Below are 14,877 nucleotides of genomic sequence, written 5' to 3'. Positions count from 1 at the left end.
AATGAACCACTGGCTATGAAGACAACATTTTGGCACACACAACGAGCTGCAGCTCAGCGCAGAAAATTGTCTAAGTCGGAGCGGCGACTATGTAGAGAGGTAGCTGGAAAGTGCAGCAAACTGTTGCAAATAAAACAGTTTTCATTTTCACTTTGGTTTCCATTTCGTGACCGATCTGTCCTTACTTTCCGAACAGCCTCGTACATTGAAATTTTACTGTTTTATTTTTTTTGTATCGATTCTATCATTTAAAAGGTAACAGAGTTTAGAAACTATTATGGAAAATGTCTCTTACTATAACGATCTTAAATGGTGTTCGAATACGGATTTTCAGCGCGGTTTTGAGGGCGGAGGCGTGGATGCCTCTGGTGAACTTACCTTGACGATGCCTCCCTCACGAGCCTCCCACTGGGACTTGAGGTCTCCCGTGCTGAGGTCACGCACGCCGTAGTTGAACCGGTAGGCCTGGTGCCCCTGTAACAGAAGAAATTACAACAGTCTTCACACAACCATTCCATAGCAGTTCCGGTGACCAGGAAGACACGAATTCGAAGATTAAGAGTATTGTATGAAGAAGCGAAAAATATTCTGTGTGATGTATCTATAAATAGCCTAGAGAAAGCCGGTCGGAGTGGCTGAGCGGTTCTAGGCGCTACAGTCTGGAATCGCGCGACCGCTCCGGTAGCAGGTTCGAATCCTGCCTCAGGCATGGATGTGTGTGATGTCCTTAGGTTAGTTAGGTTTAAGTAGTTCTAAGTTCTAGGGGACTGATGACCAAAGAAGTTAAATCCCATAGTGCTGAGAGCCATTTGAACCATTTAGCCTACAGGACAGACAACTCAACACGGAGAAAACTAAGGACAACCAATACAAGCACAGACAAACACAACGCTTCTGTTATTTGCCAACTAACATGCCAGGACTACAAAGCACTTTAAATAGGGCAGACAAGCAGAAACTTTAATACCAGATACACAGAACACAGAAGAGCATTAAAAAGTAACAGCTGTCATTCCAAATGAAACATAACCCAACAAACATCAGTACGGATTTGAAAATTCTCAAATGCAGCAACAGCCCCCCACAAAAACTAATAATTGAAGATAATTGTCAGATACAAAAAGCCATAGTGGAAGGCAAACAAGTGATAAATCAATACACAGCTCTCTGCAATGGCATTCTGTTCTCTGCCCTCAAGGAATTATTAGACAAGACCAACCAATAGAGCTCTCACCCACCCCCACACCATCCCCCCCCCTTCCACACACACACACGCGCACACACACACACACACACACACACACACACATACACACACACACACACACACACACAAAATCAAAATAAAATAAATCCCTAAACCTACTGTCACCCTCACTCTCTCCCTCCCTCTCTCTCTCTCTCTCTCTCTCTCAGAACAACCGCCAGGAATACCTTCAACTGTTCCACATTCAGCCATCTTGTTTTTACACCTTCAATTGTTACACTGCCCGCCATGTTTGTTTTTACAGCTGGTAAAGCAGTGAAACAGTTACAGTGACAGTGACAACTCAATATATAGTGTTCGACAGCGATGAAGATGATTAAAAGGAAAACGTAAGTGAAACATTATGTAAATAGACAATAGAATGAAATAATTTCAGCCATAGAAATAACAAGTTTCAGATCGTAATTTTGGCTTAAACAATTTGTCTACTTTAAGGTATAAGTGGTTGCAGATGACACTGTGCAAAAAACGGCCACTGTAGAAACACAACACATCAGAAAAACTACACCATGTGGTAAATATCTGTAATTACGATTTAAAAACTTATAGCTACATATATACAAACAGCAGAGAACATTCTTTATCTTTAACAGATGGAAAATAAAAGCCCACTGAAGATGCTGCAACTGCAGTGAAACATATTTGGGTAAAAAAACAAAAAATGTGTTTTGCTAAAGGCGGACCCTATCCAAAAACATACATATTGTTAAAGCAAACACGGAAGAAAAGAGCTTCAACCCCAAGATGATTATACGTAAACATTATTGCGGACTACCTGCATTCCTTCATTCTTGACGTTTTCCCGGACGGCGATTACATCCTCCAGCAGAATAACTCTCCGTGTTGCAAGATCAGAAAAGTGCTCTTGCATAATTAGTTTGAGGAACTTGGCAGCGAACCTACGTTGATGTCTTTGGCATCAGATTTGCCTGATATTAACCCTACGGAACATAGCTGGGACGCTATCCCACGCCACCTTCGCGCCCGCATACCACCGGCCCGTAATTTACGAAAACTACGTGACCTATACCTAGATATTAGATACCACACAACTCCAGAAACCTACTAGGACTTGTCGATACCATACCACACAGAATCACAGCTCTATTGCGTTCCAGATCTGGACGAACACGCTATTAAGCATTGTTGGTAATCTCCTTGCGTTCGCAACCGGATCCTAGAATCAACATTACTCGATATTTCGGCGATCCGTCTGTTCTCCATATTCCGTAGGGATGCTGTTCCTGCTGAGTTTCGCTGAAAAATCATTAATTTCCAGTGGCACTCAGTAGCAACAACGTCTTTCCTAAAGATGGAGAACAGATGGCTCGCCAAAATTTTCAGTTATCTTGATTTTAGAATCAGGCAACAAACCCGAGGAGACTACCAACAATTATTACGCCGAGCATAATTATGCAGTCATGGGATTAAACAGATTGTCATAATGTTTTGTTTTAGTTTCAATGGACAGTCAGGATCTAACTCACCTAAACATGATTATGTGTAAAAATATGTTGTGTCTACAGAATATGCCAAGTCAATAACCGACTGTCTAAATCTTTCAATTTACTCTCTGTTATAACGCCTACGAACCTTTTGAACTAGTAACAATGATTGCCTTGTCTGTCTTCCACATTTTATGGTGGGCTGTCATCGTGTGAAATACTCCCGCGCCTCTGGCGCCACACACTCTATTACCGCACTTAACATCAACGGAGTAGCCGCTTTCGCTCTCGAGTCATTATCTGGGCAGCCAGCAATTACTGGTATAATGCGCTAATTAGAACCTGATTTATGCAAGCGACTCTGTTCACGAGTACGTGGCAGGCAGAGCAGTTAATGCTTCTAAGGCTCTTATGCACTTAATTACCTTCTTTACTCCTCACACCTTCTAATTACGACATTTGTTGTCTGCGGGTAAAGCGACTTCGTTGCACACGTTGATGAAAGACAGATGTGGCAGTGGCATGTTATTACCATATCCACCCTTATTTCCAAAAATGATACGTAATCTATTAAGTAGCCTCGTTACAGAACTGAAGCCTGTGTTGCCTCGATAATTTGCGCAGTCATCCTTGCTTCCCTTTTTAAATATATTTGTGATGAACCCATCTTTAAACTCCACAAAGATTTCTTCTCCTCTAAGACAAAGGTTTAACAGCTTTGTGAGGTGTTCAAATCACACGTTTAGCCCGGCCTTCAACAACTCTCTATATACAGCTCCAGGTGTGGAGCTTGGCATTTTTGAATGGTTTTAGTATATCCTGTACTTTCGCCCTCATCTCCTGAATTCCTGTGTCATGCTAGTTGCAGGAAAAGAGCAGGTATTCTGAAATTCGGATCGATCTTCTTTAAACAGTCCTTCGTCGTATGTCTCCCGTCTACCTAGGCTTATCAGTTGTAAGTTTATAATACTTCGCTCATTTCTTCCTAGCTGTCTTAACACCTTCCATGCTTGGACTTTTAAATACCTATGCAGTTATTAAGGGAAGCCGGAGGTGCCTATGCTGCCAATGTTAAAGTCACTAAGTTTGAGTAACATTTGTGAATAAACTACCAAATAGAAAAATTTGAATTTTTTTTACATATAGAGTGGTTTAGTATTGCAGTTATGACAGAGGGATTTTGGAGTATCTTTTCTAGTTTCCTTCCAATTTTTTTTATTAATGACCCAATTTTTTTTACAAATAATTGCTTTATAATTAAACTGAAATGAAACTACTGAACATATTGCCAAATGGCTGCGTTACAATGTAAGTTTGACCACTAGGAGTGTTGTATAAAAATCTCATCTCTCTAGCTTGAGTGGATTTTGAGAAAATGTTCCTTATATTCGAAAAATTCTAATTTACGGGAAATGGCTATCAAAGTTTCTCAATACATTCCTGCACTATAGGATGGATTATCAGGGTCTTCTTCTTCATCCTCCAAAAGCTTCCTCTTCTGTATTCTTTTCTGGCCTGTTGTTCCATCATACTTCATATGCCTTTCTCTTCTTTCTGCTCCTCTTATCCTTTCTCTGTCAATATTTCTTAGTGCTCGTACAGTGTTCACCCCAGCTATAAATCCTAATGCCTTCAGAACTTCACACTTCACACTGTTCCCTTGGTTGTAGGTTGCTATTGCATCATAAATTCCAAAGTGCAGTGTTTTTATGCTTACAAACACCCTTTTAGGAATCACTTTCCAAATCAAATTGTTTACGATCTCATTAGGATTCTGCGTCTTTCCATGTAGACATTTGTGTAACAATTCTGGCTGTGCTAAGTCATGAAAAATATCATCACTGTCACTAACATATTCACGAAATCTGTCACTTCCACCAGTCAGCTTCTTGCTAGAAGATGTCACAGGGCTATGGCCGGCCATGTGTTGCTTAGCAGAAGAACGCACTGTTTCAGTAATTGTAGTATCGCAACTTGGTATTAGTGTTAATTTTCTTTTCCCTACGTTCTTCCTCTTCTTAAATACACGGTTACTAAAACTTGGCATCGTAACCAGAACAACGCTTTACACAAGAAGTATAATACTACCAACAACAGGCGCAACACTGAACTAATTCGAAACGGTAAACAGCAAAGAGACGATGTTCCGCGCTCTTAGCGCTTCATTTGTCACAGAAAACAATGCAGCCAACCCTTGCACACTCGCTGTATGCGTAACATTAGGCGCTGTATGCGTAACAGGCCGAGAAAATCCCAAGCAGTTCGCCAGGAAGTCACGAGAGGGTGTTAGATGCATTCAGCGCCCGCCCATTTCCTCTGCAGGCGTGGGGGAAAATGGTAATAACTCCACTTCCAGGGCGAGTAGAACAATAATTCTAAGTTTACATTAAAGAGGAATGTTCCAATTAATTTTCGGTAGCAAAAAAAATCGTAATATTTTGGATTTGACCACCTCTGGCTCCCCTTAATTTCTCCACATTTAAAATCCCACATAGCATTTTTTGTTCTAATTACTGCTTTCTTTGCCTCTTCCCTCTGTGTTACATAGGTACCTGTAATATCAGTCTGATTGCTCATAAGCCATCTATAATAGGCATTCTTTTTCTTCTTCAAGTTTGGGGCAATATATTCGTTGCACCAATCACTCATAAATGTGCCTGACGTGTTCTCAACTACTCTGAGACTTTCAAAGCCAGCTTCATGCATAACTCTCACAGTGTCTTGTACGCTACGTCCACTGTTGTATCATCTGTCTGATATACTCGTAGCTTCACACTCAGTCTACGCTTGTGTAAGAACGCACTGAAGGATCCTACAGTAAACTTAATTTATATTGCGGTTGGTCCAGTTTCTCTCAATCCTCATTACAATTGTTTTGGCACCTACTAATTTCCTATGGTAGATAGCAGCTGTTGGCCTCACAGTGGTTGGGGTAACGTAATAGTAGTGCTGAAACTTATACTGAATGGTGCCAACAGTATCTTAAATATTCTGTATAGGCAGAATATTTTGTATGTGTTTTGTTATCTCCCACTGACGTCCCTAATTCGTGAGAGTACGCTGGCGAGACGAGTACTCTAAATTAATGCCTCTTGTGAAAGCACTTTGAAATCTGGCGTGACGCACAAGTATTTTAGGTTTTGAATATGATACTTATGTATATAAACTTAATGTAAGGACACAAGGTCTCATCAGTATCGTTCGTTTTTAACAGACGCATTAGGTATATGTTTGATGACTAATCAACCTCTTCTCTGGTCAATGATTTAAATCAAAGTTTAAGCTTGTGCCACCAGCAGGAGCGCAGTGCCTGTGATATGAACGAGAGGCAGGTGAGTTTTGCTGGTTGTTCGCAGGTTAGTTCGCTTTAGAGCGTTATAGTGGGTAACCGTAGCGCAAACCGCCGCCAATGAGGAGAGCTCTTTTTGACAGAGACGTTGTGTATTGTGCTTGGCTTGTGGAAATAGGCTGAATATTTAGAGATAGGTGACTAAGCTACAAGACGGTGTCGTTGGACTTATACAAGAGGCTGTCGGAGCGAAGTTACTAGTGACGAAATATTTATCTTTGTCTTTGGGGCGATAAATGAGAATAAATATTCAAGTTTTCAAAGATAATGTCTAATCGGCTGTTTAGCACAGCAGCTCCAAATAAATAACCTTCATCGTCTCTGTCAGGAACAACTGACTGTCGTCTTGTTGTCAGAGATCGTATTGCTCTCTGCAAGACTAGTGGCGCCCATTGGAAGGTAAATAACAAAGGGGCGAATTGCTCTCTAGTGTCTCATTGTCCAGAGACCGCTTGCATGCACCACTGATTTTGTGCCACAAGAACACCGAGAATGATCTATTCTAGAAAGTGGTTGAGTCAAGCGCTGCACAGTTCTTTGCGTGGGTTGAATTCAGAACGACTCTACTAGGTTTGGCGGTGATACTAACAGAAATGTTGCAGTGGTTATGACACTGGACTCATATTCGAGAAGATCAGGATTTAAATCCCCATCTTGTAATCATGGCCTAGGAAAGCCATGATCAAAAGTATCTAGACTTGTGTGCTCTTTGTATTAAAGACTCAGTGAATAGTAGATTTGCATTATTAAAGGAGTCGAGCTGTCATGTGACAACCATGTGACAGTCGCGCAACGCAAACCATAACATAGCATCAAAACAAATGTTCAATTCCTAGTGCAGTGAAGGGTCGGAAACAAAAATCCAAATGGCAGTTATAACAAGAAGAATAGCGCCAAAAATGGAACGAAAACTCGACATGTAGAAAATCATCCACGGAAAGTGCCACTGAAGACACCTTGCAGAGAATAAAGGCAAAACGCGTATGGCCCGAAAACTGTGTTTCATTCAGTTGTAGTCAGACGGTCCAAAAAGTAAAAATTATCAATATACCGTAGCCATAAAATGTGTCTTTTGGGTGTTCACATTCGGATCTAGGTAACTGCTGCAATACCCTATTGTGCTGACAAGTTGCTGAAAACCAATGATACAATCATCATTGTATCATCAGCATAGCGTATGCTGTTGATGGAGAATTCACCACCTTTTATGACTTCCTCTATATCATCAAGTGCTTCCTGAAAGGTACGCTCTGGGAACAAGCTGAGTAATGGATGTGACAGTCTTTGTCGGACTTCTTTACAGATATTAATAAAGTCGGCGCCCTCATTATCAAACTCAACCTGTTCTGCCTGATTCCAATATCAGTTCTGTATACAGCAGATGCCTTTCCGATTTACATCTATTTCTTGTGTATTTCCATAAGTTTATGATTATGAAAAGCATTCTCATAATCAGTGAAACAAAGGTCTACATTTTTATCCTGATCATAGCATTTTTGCCCTGGAACTTGTGGTGTAACTATAGCTTCTCTTGTACGTAAAACTTTCCTAAGCTCGGACTGTGTCTCGCCAGTGAATTTCTCACATTTTTCATATTACGACCTTTGATGGATGAGTTGCGGAATATTGCAAAGACTGGTACGTAAGACTAAGGACTCTACGATATTTACATTTTCGCCTATTTTTCTTTTTTGATAAGGAAATGATAGTTGATAGTACCCACCGGGCAGGATAATTATCTGTACCGTAAATTTTGTTTAATAGTTTGTGTGAGACTCTAGTATCTTCTTCACGAAGAAGTTTAATGAGTCCGATTGGAATTCAACCACATCATATTGCTTTGTTGGGTTTTAAATTTCGTATGATTTTATCGATTTCTTCTTTCATAATTAGAGATCAAATTAGATTATAGTTTCTAGAAATCTCAACATTTCGACTGTCATCTGAAAAGAGGCTCCTAATTTAGCCTTCAGGTATCGCTACAGCTACGTCTGGACTCTGCAAGTCCCCTTGCAGTGTATGACGGAAAGTACTTTGTGTATCGCTATTATTTCCACCCTTCCCTGTTCTATTCGCGAACAGTTCGCGGGAAGAACGATTGCCGGTCAGCCTCCGTGTGGCCTCCTCGAATCTCTCTAATTTTATCTTCATGTTCTTTTCGCGAGATATCCGTAGGAGGAAGCAATACATTTGTTGTCTCTTCTAGGGAAGTACGCTGTAGGAACTTTAATAGTAAACCACACCGTGATACAGAACGCCTCACTTTGCTCCTGGAGTTGGCTCAGCGTCCCTATGTCGCTTTTTGGCTTATTAAATGCACCTGTAGCGAAACGCGCAGCTCTATTTCGTCTATGAGTCCAATCTGGTATGCATCCGACACTGATGGGCAATATTCAAGTATTGGTCGAACGACAGTTTTGTAAGCTACTTTCATTACTGGTGGACCACAATCCGTGAAGATTCCTCCAATGAATCTCAACCTGGGAACTATCTTACCGGCCTGGCGATTAATTTTTTGCAATGGTTCCACTTCAAATCGGCCTGTATGCATACCTCTAGATATGTGGTGACAGTTATAGAACTATACGCAAAAGAAACGTAAATTAAACGATAATTAATTGAAACCCTCAGCTGCCGACAGGTGTTGTTGATATACCTCGATGGAGACAGCTGAAAATGTGTGCCCCAACCGGGACTCGAACCCGGGATCGCCTGCTTACATGGCAGACTCTCTACCCATCTGGGCCAACGACGACAGAGATGAATAGTGCGACTTCAGGGACTTATCCCTTGCACGCTTCCAGTGAGACTCACATTCCCAACAGTCCACAATCTACATATGTAATGTTCCTAATAGATATTTGCCCATCCACTCATTACTCGCGCACACAAAGGTGACGATTCCCGTAAGAGGAATTGAAAATTAACTATCGTATATTTTAGAGAAGCTGCACGGTCATCAATGGTATCTGTTCTTTCGAGAACAGCTACTATATATATATATCTGATCAACAGCCACATCACGTCCCGTGTGCGGGATTGGAAATGCTAGTGCGTGACCTCCACCTGATCGACACGTGGCGCCACATCCATGGCCCAGCTCCTGGTTACACCCATTATACAGGTCATTCATCAAGTCGGTTGGACAGGATTTACGTCACAAGCACCCTTTCGACGGCGACGAGAGGAGCAGAGCTCTGACCCACTGCATTCACCGACCACACAGCCTATATTTGCACCATTGCCCTCCAACCTGCACGTGTGTGACGCAGTAGGCCCCCCTGGAAACTGAACGTCGCCCATCTGGACGAGCCGGCATGTAAAGGTGCTATCGAAGAGTCGTGGAACGCGTCCTTCCAGCGTCGTGGTCGTTACCGATCAACCCTCAGTTGGTGCATTGAATGTGCGAAGCCTGCTATTAGGCGCACCTTCATGGCTTACGGCCGGGTAGCGGCGGCATGGAGGAGGAGCACGGAAAACTTTTATTACACCGTCCTACGGGAATTTCTTGCTATGGAGCCCTCACCTGACAGGCAGATCATAGTCAATCGCGCGAAAGCGCAGCTCGTCTCCTTAGCACGCCATCATTTACAAGGCGCTGTTATAGGGTCGCGTGCTCCAGACACGATACAATTAGAAAGGCCATCTATGCACCACGTGCTCCTAGAACGCAGGAGGCGCCTTAGGGCACTGGTAACCGACATGATAACGGACGACGGACGACACGTGGCAGAACAAGCAGATATAGCAGAAGCCTTCTATGGGCATTACGCTCAACTTTATTCAGCAGTGCTCCCTGATATGGCGACGGTAGACACCGTTTCAGCACATGTCCACGGTACAGTTCCACCAGACATGGTACCGACTTTACTGGGAGAAGTGACAGAAGAGGAAGTGCTCGACGCCATTGGTAAAGGTGCTCCCCATAAATCGTCAGGAATCGATGGATTACCATTAGAGTTCTATCGAGGATTTAAACAACTGTTGGTACCGTGTTGGGTTGAAATTTGTCAGGAAGTGATGTCCCCGGGTATACCTTTGCCAGCACCGTTATTGGAAGAACTGATTGTCCCCATCCATAAGCCGAAGGGACGGAATCATGTCCGCGATTATATATATATATATATATATATATATATATATATATATATATATATATATATATATATATAAGGCTACCCAGCCATTGACCTTCTTCTGTGTGAATGCGCACAGGTTGCCGGAACTCTTACGGGAATCGTCACCTTAGTGTGCGCGAATAATGAGTGGATGGGCAAATATCTGTTAGGAACATTGCATATGTAGATTGTGGACAGTTGGGAATGTGGGTCTCACAGGAAGTGTGGAACGGATAAGTTCCTGCAGTTTCGTTATTCATCTGTGTCCTCGGTGGCTCAGATGGATAGAGCGTCTGTCATGTAAGCAGGAGCTCCCGGGTTCGAGTCCCGGCCGGGGAACACTTTTTTAGCTGTCTCCATCGAGATATATCTACAACACCTGTCGGCAGCTGAGGGTTCAATTAATTATCATTTATTCTACACAAGCTGCACGGTCATAAATGGTATCTGTTTTTTCGAGAACAGCTACTATATATATAAACGTAAACTAGTTATAAACTAGGGTGTGTGACCGTCTGAATGGCTGTTTCCAGCTCAGCAGTGGCTTTAGGGTTATCACTGTACACCTTGTCTTTAAGACAGCCCCACAAGCTCTTCCAAGATGGCCGACGAAATGCCGATGACGAACCTCGCTCTGGACGCCCGAGCACATCAACAACAGGTGATAACGTCGTAGCTGCGAAGAAAATTGTTTTGAAAAATCGTCGAATTACCGTAAGAGAAGTTGCTGAGGATGTTGGCAAATCGGTCGGCTCGTTTGTGCTATTATTTCGGGTGTTTTGGGCATGAGACGTGTGCCAGCGAAGTTTGTTCCAGAACTTCTCAATTTTGACCAGAAGAACCGTCGAATGACCATCGCTCAGGTGCGATCCTGATTTGCTCAAAAAAGCCATAACTGGTGACGAAACGTGGGTTTACGGTTACGACGTCGAAACCAAAGCCCCATCCTGGAGAGCCAAGACCGGAAAAAGCACGCCAAGTTCGATTAATTCTTAAAGTTTCGCTCACTGTTTTCTTTTCAATTACCGTGGCGTAGTACATTACAAAGTTTTGCATCAAGGTCGTACGGTCAATAAGGAGTATTAACATGACGTCATGTGCAGTTTGCGAAAATCAGTACGCAGAAAACATCCGGAATTGAGGAAAAACAATTCATGGCTTTTGCTTCACGACAATGCACCTGCTCATTCATCGTTGTTTGTGAGAGATTTTTTGGCCAAAAACAACACGACAATCATGCCTCAGCCAACATATTCACCGGATTCGGTCCCCTGCGACTTTTTCCTGCTCCGAAAACTGAAGAAACCTATGAAAGGATGCAGCTTTTCAACGATTGAGGAAATAAAAATTGCATCATTGGAAGTACTCAAGGCTGCACCAAATAGTGCTTATGAGAAGTGCTCCGATGATTGGAAGAAGCACTGCGCTAAGTAAATTGTATCTGATGGGGAATACTTTGAAGGGGACAACATGAATATTCCAGAATGAGATTTTCACTCTGCAGCGGAGTGTGCGCTGATATGAAACTTCCTGGCAGATTAAAACTGTGTGCCGGACCGAGAAGGTCCGAGAAGGTAGAAGATGAGGTACTGGCAGAAGTAAAGCTGTGAGGACGGGGCGTGAGTCGTGCTTGGGTAGCTCAGTTGGTAGAGAACTTGCCCGCGAAAGGCAAATGTCCCGAGTTCGAGTCTCGCTCCGGCACACAGTTTTAATCTGCCAGGAAGTTTCATATCAGCACACACTCCGCTGCAGAGTGAAAATCTCATTCTGGAAACATCCCCCAGGCTGTGGCTAAGCCATGCCTCCGGACCGAGACTCGAACTCGGGACCTTTTCCTTTCGAGGGCAAGTCTCTACATCTTTTTATTTTTTAAAATCTCATTTTTGTTCTATATTGTTCATTGAATATGTGGGTGGTGGACGTACGATGACACCCGTTCGGGTTGTTCGTTGACCCGTTCACTCAGTTTTTTTATTACAGAGGGCAGCTAAACCCTCTGACCCAACACGCTGAGCTGCCGTGCCGGCATCCATCTGAGCTACCCAAGCGCGACTCACGCCCCGTCCTCACAGCTTTACTTCCACCAGTACCTCGTCTCTTACTTTCCAAACTTCACAGAAGCTCTCCTGCGAAACTTGCAGAACTAGCACTCTTGGAAGACATGGCTTAGTCACAGCCTGGGGGATGTTACCAGAATGAGATTTTCACTCTGCAGCGGAATGTGCGCTGATATGAAACTTCTTGGCAGATTAAAACTGTGTGCCGGACCGAGACTCGAACTGGGGACCTCGGGAATATTGATGAATAAATAAATATTTTTCATAAAAATATAAAGTCACCTTACTTTTTGAACACACCTCGTATTTTATTGTCGCCGTTGACTGCCAAGGAGGCTTTTTCCCTTCTGTATATCCCAGCAGTGTTTTAAAACTTTTCATGAAAGTTCAAATCATTATGGAGGCGTGAAGGTTTCAATTTCTTCGCATTTGCGTTGAATCAATACATTTTTTGCTGCTGTAATTTTTGACCTTGCAAGTTTCCGAATACTACCGTAATTATGAGTCCTGTCTGTGCTCTGCGCTTTCAATGTACATCCATCAGTGAAAGAATTTTACTGCTTTTGAACCAGTGCAGTTTGGGTCGCTCCTGTTCTTTCCTGTTCTCAGGTCGCAGATGCGCCGACCATCCTGTCCGGCGGACTTTCCTCGCAGTGCGTGTCAATCGTAACTGCGGCCGGCGCCGGCAGGCTGTTACAGTGTATCGGCAGCCGTGCGTGACGGCTCGGCGGCGAGCCCGCACGTGCCGGTGAAAGCACAACAGGACAGCCCACAGCCCTGGAGAGCGCGTAGCGCTCCGCTGCCCGCCAAGGCAACGCCGGCGTCTGGAGCAATTCGCCTCCTAGCCGGAATCTACGCGCCACTTGTCTCCTGCGGAGCGGTACCTGCTTTAACTTACAACCTTCCAGAGCACTATGTGGCATTTCGTTTAAGGGGCTCCGGAACGCCCTATACTTGCAATGTTAAAATAACGCTTATAAATTACATCTTTCTTCACAAAGTATTTGAGGTAGGAAGTTGAACTTTTTACAGATTATTTATTGGAATATGAGCTGCAACTTAACACAGGGATTTTACAAAATTTTAGTTCAGTTATTAAAGATGATTTTGTTTAATTGTAATGGAAATTCACAACATTTTTTTGCAATTTTTTATTTATATGTTCAAAAATATACAGTTTTTTGGAAAAAGGCTGTGTTAAATTATGCAGAAGGTACTGTGTAACATTTACTGAAAGTTTGAAACAAATATGTTTGGAAGATCCTTAGAAAACATGTAATTAGTATGAGAAAATAAAAGTTTTCGGAATCGAGCAACAAAGATTGGAATAACTTGTTAGTGCATTCCAGGTCCATAGGATGGATTATCTTCATCCTCTGCAAACTCCTCCTCCAGCTTCCTCTTGTTCCTCCTCCTGTTTACTCTTGCTTGTATTTCTAGACTCTTTACAGCCCTGTCTGCAGCCTGAAGGCGTTCCTTGTCTAAAGCAAGCATCGCTCATACCATGTTAGAACCTATCTTCATTCCCATATTTCTAAATACCTTGCACCTTACAATGTTGCCATCATTGAAAGTCGCAACAGCAACTTTACTTTTACTCATTATTATACTTCAACAAAACAGAGACTCAAGAAACAGAATTAATTACGAATATTTTCGAGATAACGACAGAGTAAATAAACATGAAACAATCGACAATCACACCAGCGATATATATTGAACCATCACAGGTTAGCCACAACACATACATTATCTCACATCACTAAAATGTACCTGATGAACACGGACATTAATAATAACACCATTTGACAGCAGTTTAACAGCGCCACAGTGGGTCACGCCCATGTAGAACACATTTCAAAAAAAATTTAAAAATAGTTGTAGTCTTCGGAATTGAATAAATTATATATCTATTAAAAGGTAATAGTCTGCAGATTCAGAAAACGCAAAAAAGTAAAAATTGAACTTTTCATGATTTTGAGCCTTTCCGGAGCCCCTTAAGAGAACCGTGCAAACTTGCTCACGTAGTAGTGCAACACTGTCTTGTTCAAATGGCTCTAAGCGCTATGGGACTTAACATCTCGGGTCATCAGTCCCCTAGAGTTAGAACCACACCGAGCGAGGGGGCGCAGTGGTTAGCACACTGGACTCGCATTCGGGAGGGCGACAGTTCAATCCAGCGTCCGGCCATCCTGATTTAGGTTTTCCGTGATTTCCCTAAATCGCTTCAGGCAAATGCTGGGATGGTTCCTTTGAAAGGGCACGGCCGAATTCCTTCCCCATCCTTCCCTAATCCGATGAGACCGATGACCTTGCAGTTTGGTCTCCTCCCCCAAATCCAGCCACCCACCACCCACTTAGAAGTACTTAAACCTAACCTAACCTAAGGATATCACACACATCCATGTCTGACGCAGGATTCGAACTTGCGACGGCAGCTGCAGCGCGGTTCCGGACTGAAGCGCCTAGAACCGCTTGGCCATAGCGGCCGGTCACTCAGTCTGGGTTTTAACTGAGAAAGGTGTCTTAGGTACTTCAAGTGCGATGAAATTAACAGTCTAATGTGTATGGGCTATTGGTTGAGAGTGAAACCTGCCTCAGAAAAAAAAAAGATAGCGTGGACAAAAGAAAGAGAACATAA

General features: G+C 42.9%; 1 protein-coding gene and 1 non-coding gene across 2 annotated transcripts in view; one reads left to right on the top strand and one right to left on the bottom strand.

Moving 5' to 3' along the window:
* LOC126101029 (cuticle protein 19.8-like) overlaps nucleotides 1-14,877 on the bottom strand; it is an 86,730-nt gene that overhangs the window by 16,865 nt on the left and 54,988 nt on the right. Inside the window, exon 3 of the mRNA XM_049911694.1 lies at nucleotides 379-474. Coding sequence (XP_049767651.1) covers nucleotides 379-474 — 96 coding nt within the window. The remainder of the gene's footprint in view (nucleotides 1-378; nucleotides 475-14,877) is intronic.
* On the top strand, nucleotides 10,445-10,518 carry Trnat-ugu (transfer RNA threonine (anticodon UGU)). Its single transcript has one exon. It is a non-coding gene; the product is annotated as a tRNA-Thr (tRNA).

The sequence above is a fragment of the Schistocerca cancellata genome, chromosome 9, assembly GCF_023864275.1.
Source record: "Schistocerca cancellata isolate TAMUIC-IGC-003103 chromosome 9, iqSchCanc2.1, whole genome shotgun sequence".
NCBI lineage: Eukaryota > Metazoa > Arthropoda > Insecta > Orthoptera > Acrididae > Schistocerca > Schistocerca cancellata.
The sequence above is the reverse complement of the archived record's forward strand: the minus strand, read 5'-3'. Positions and strand labels throughout refer to the sequence as shown.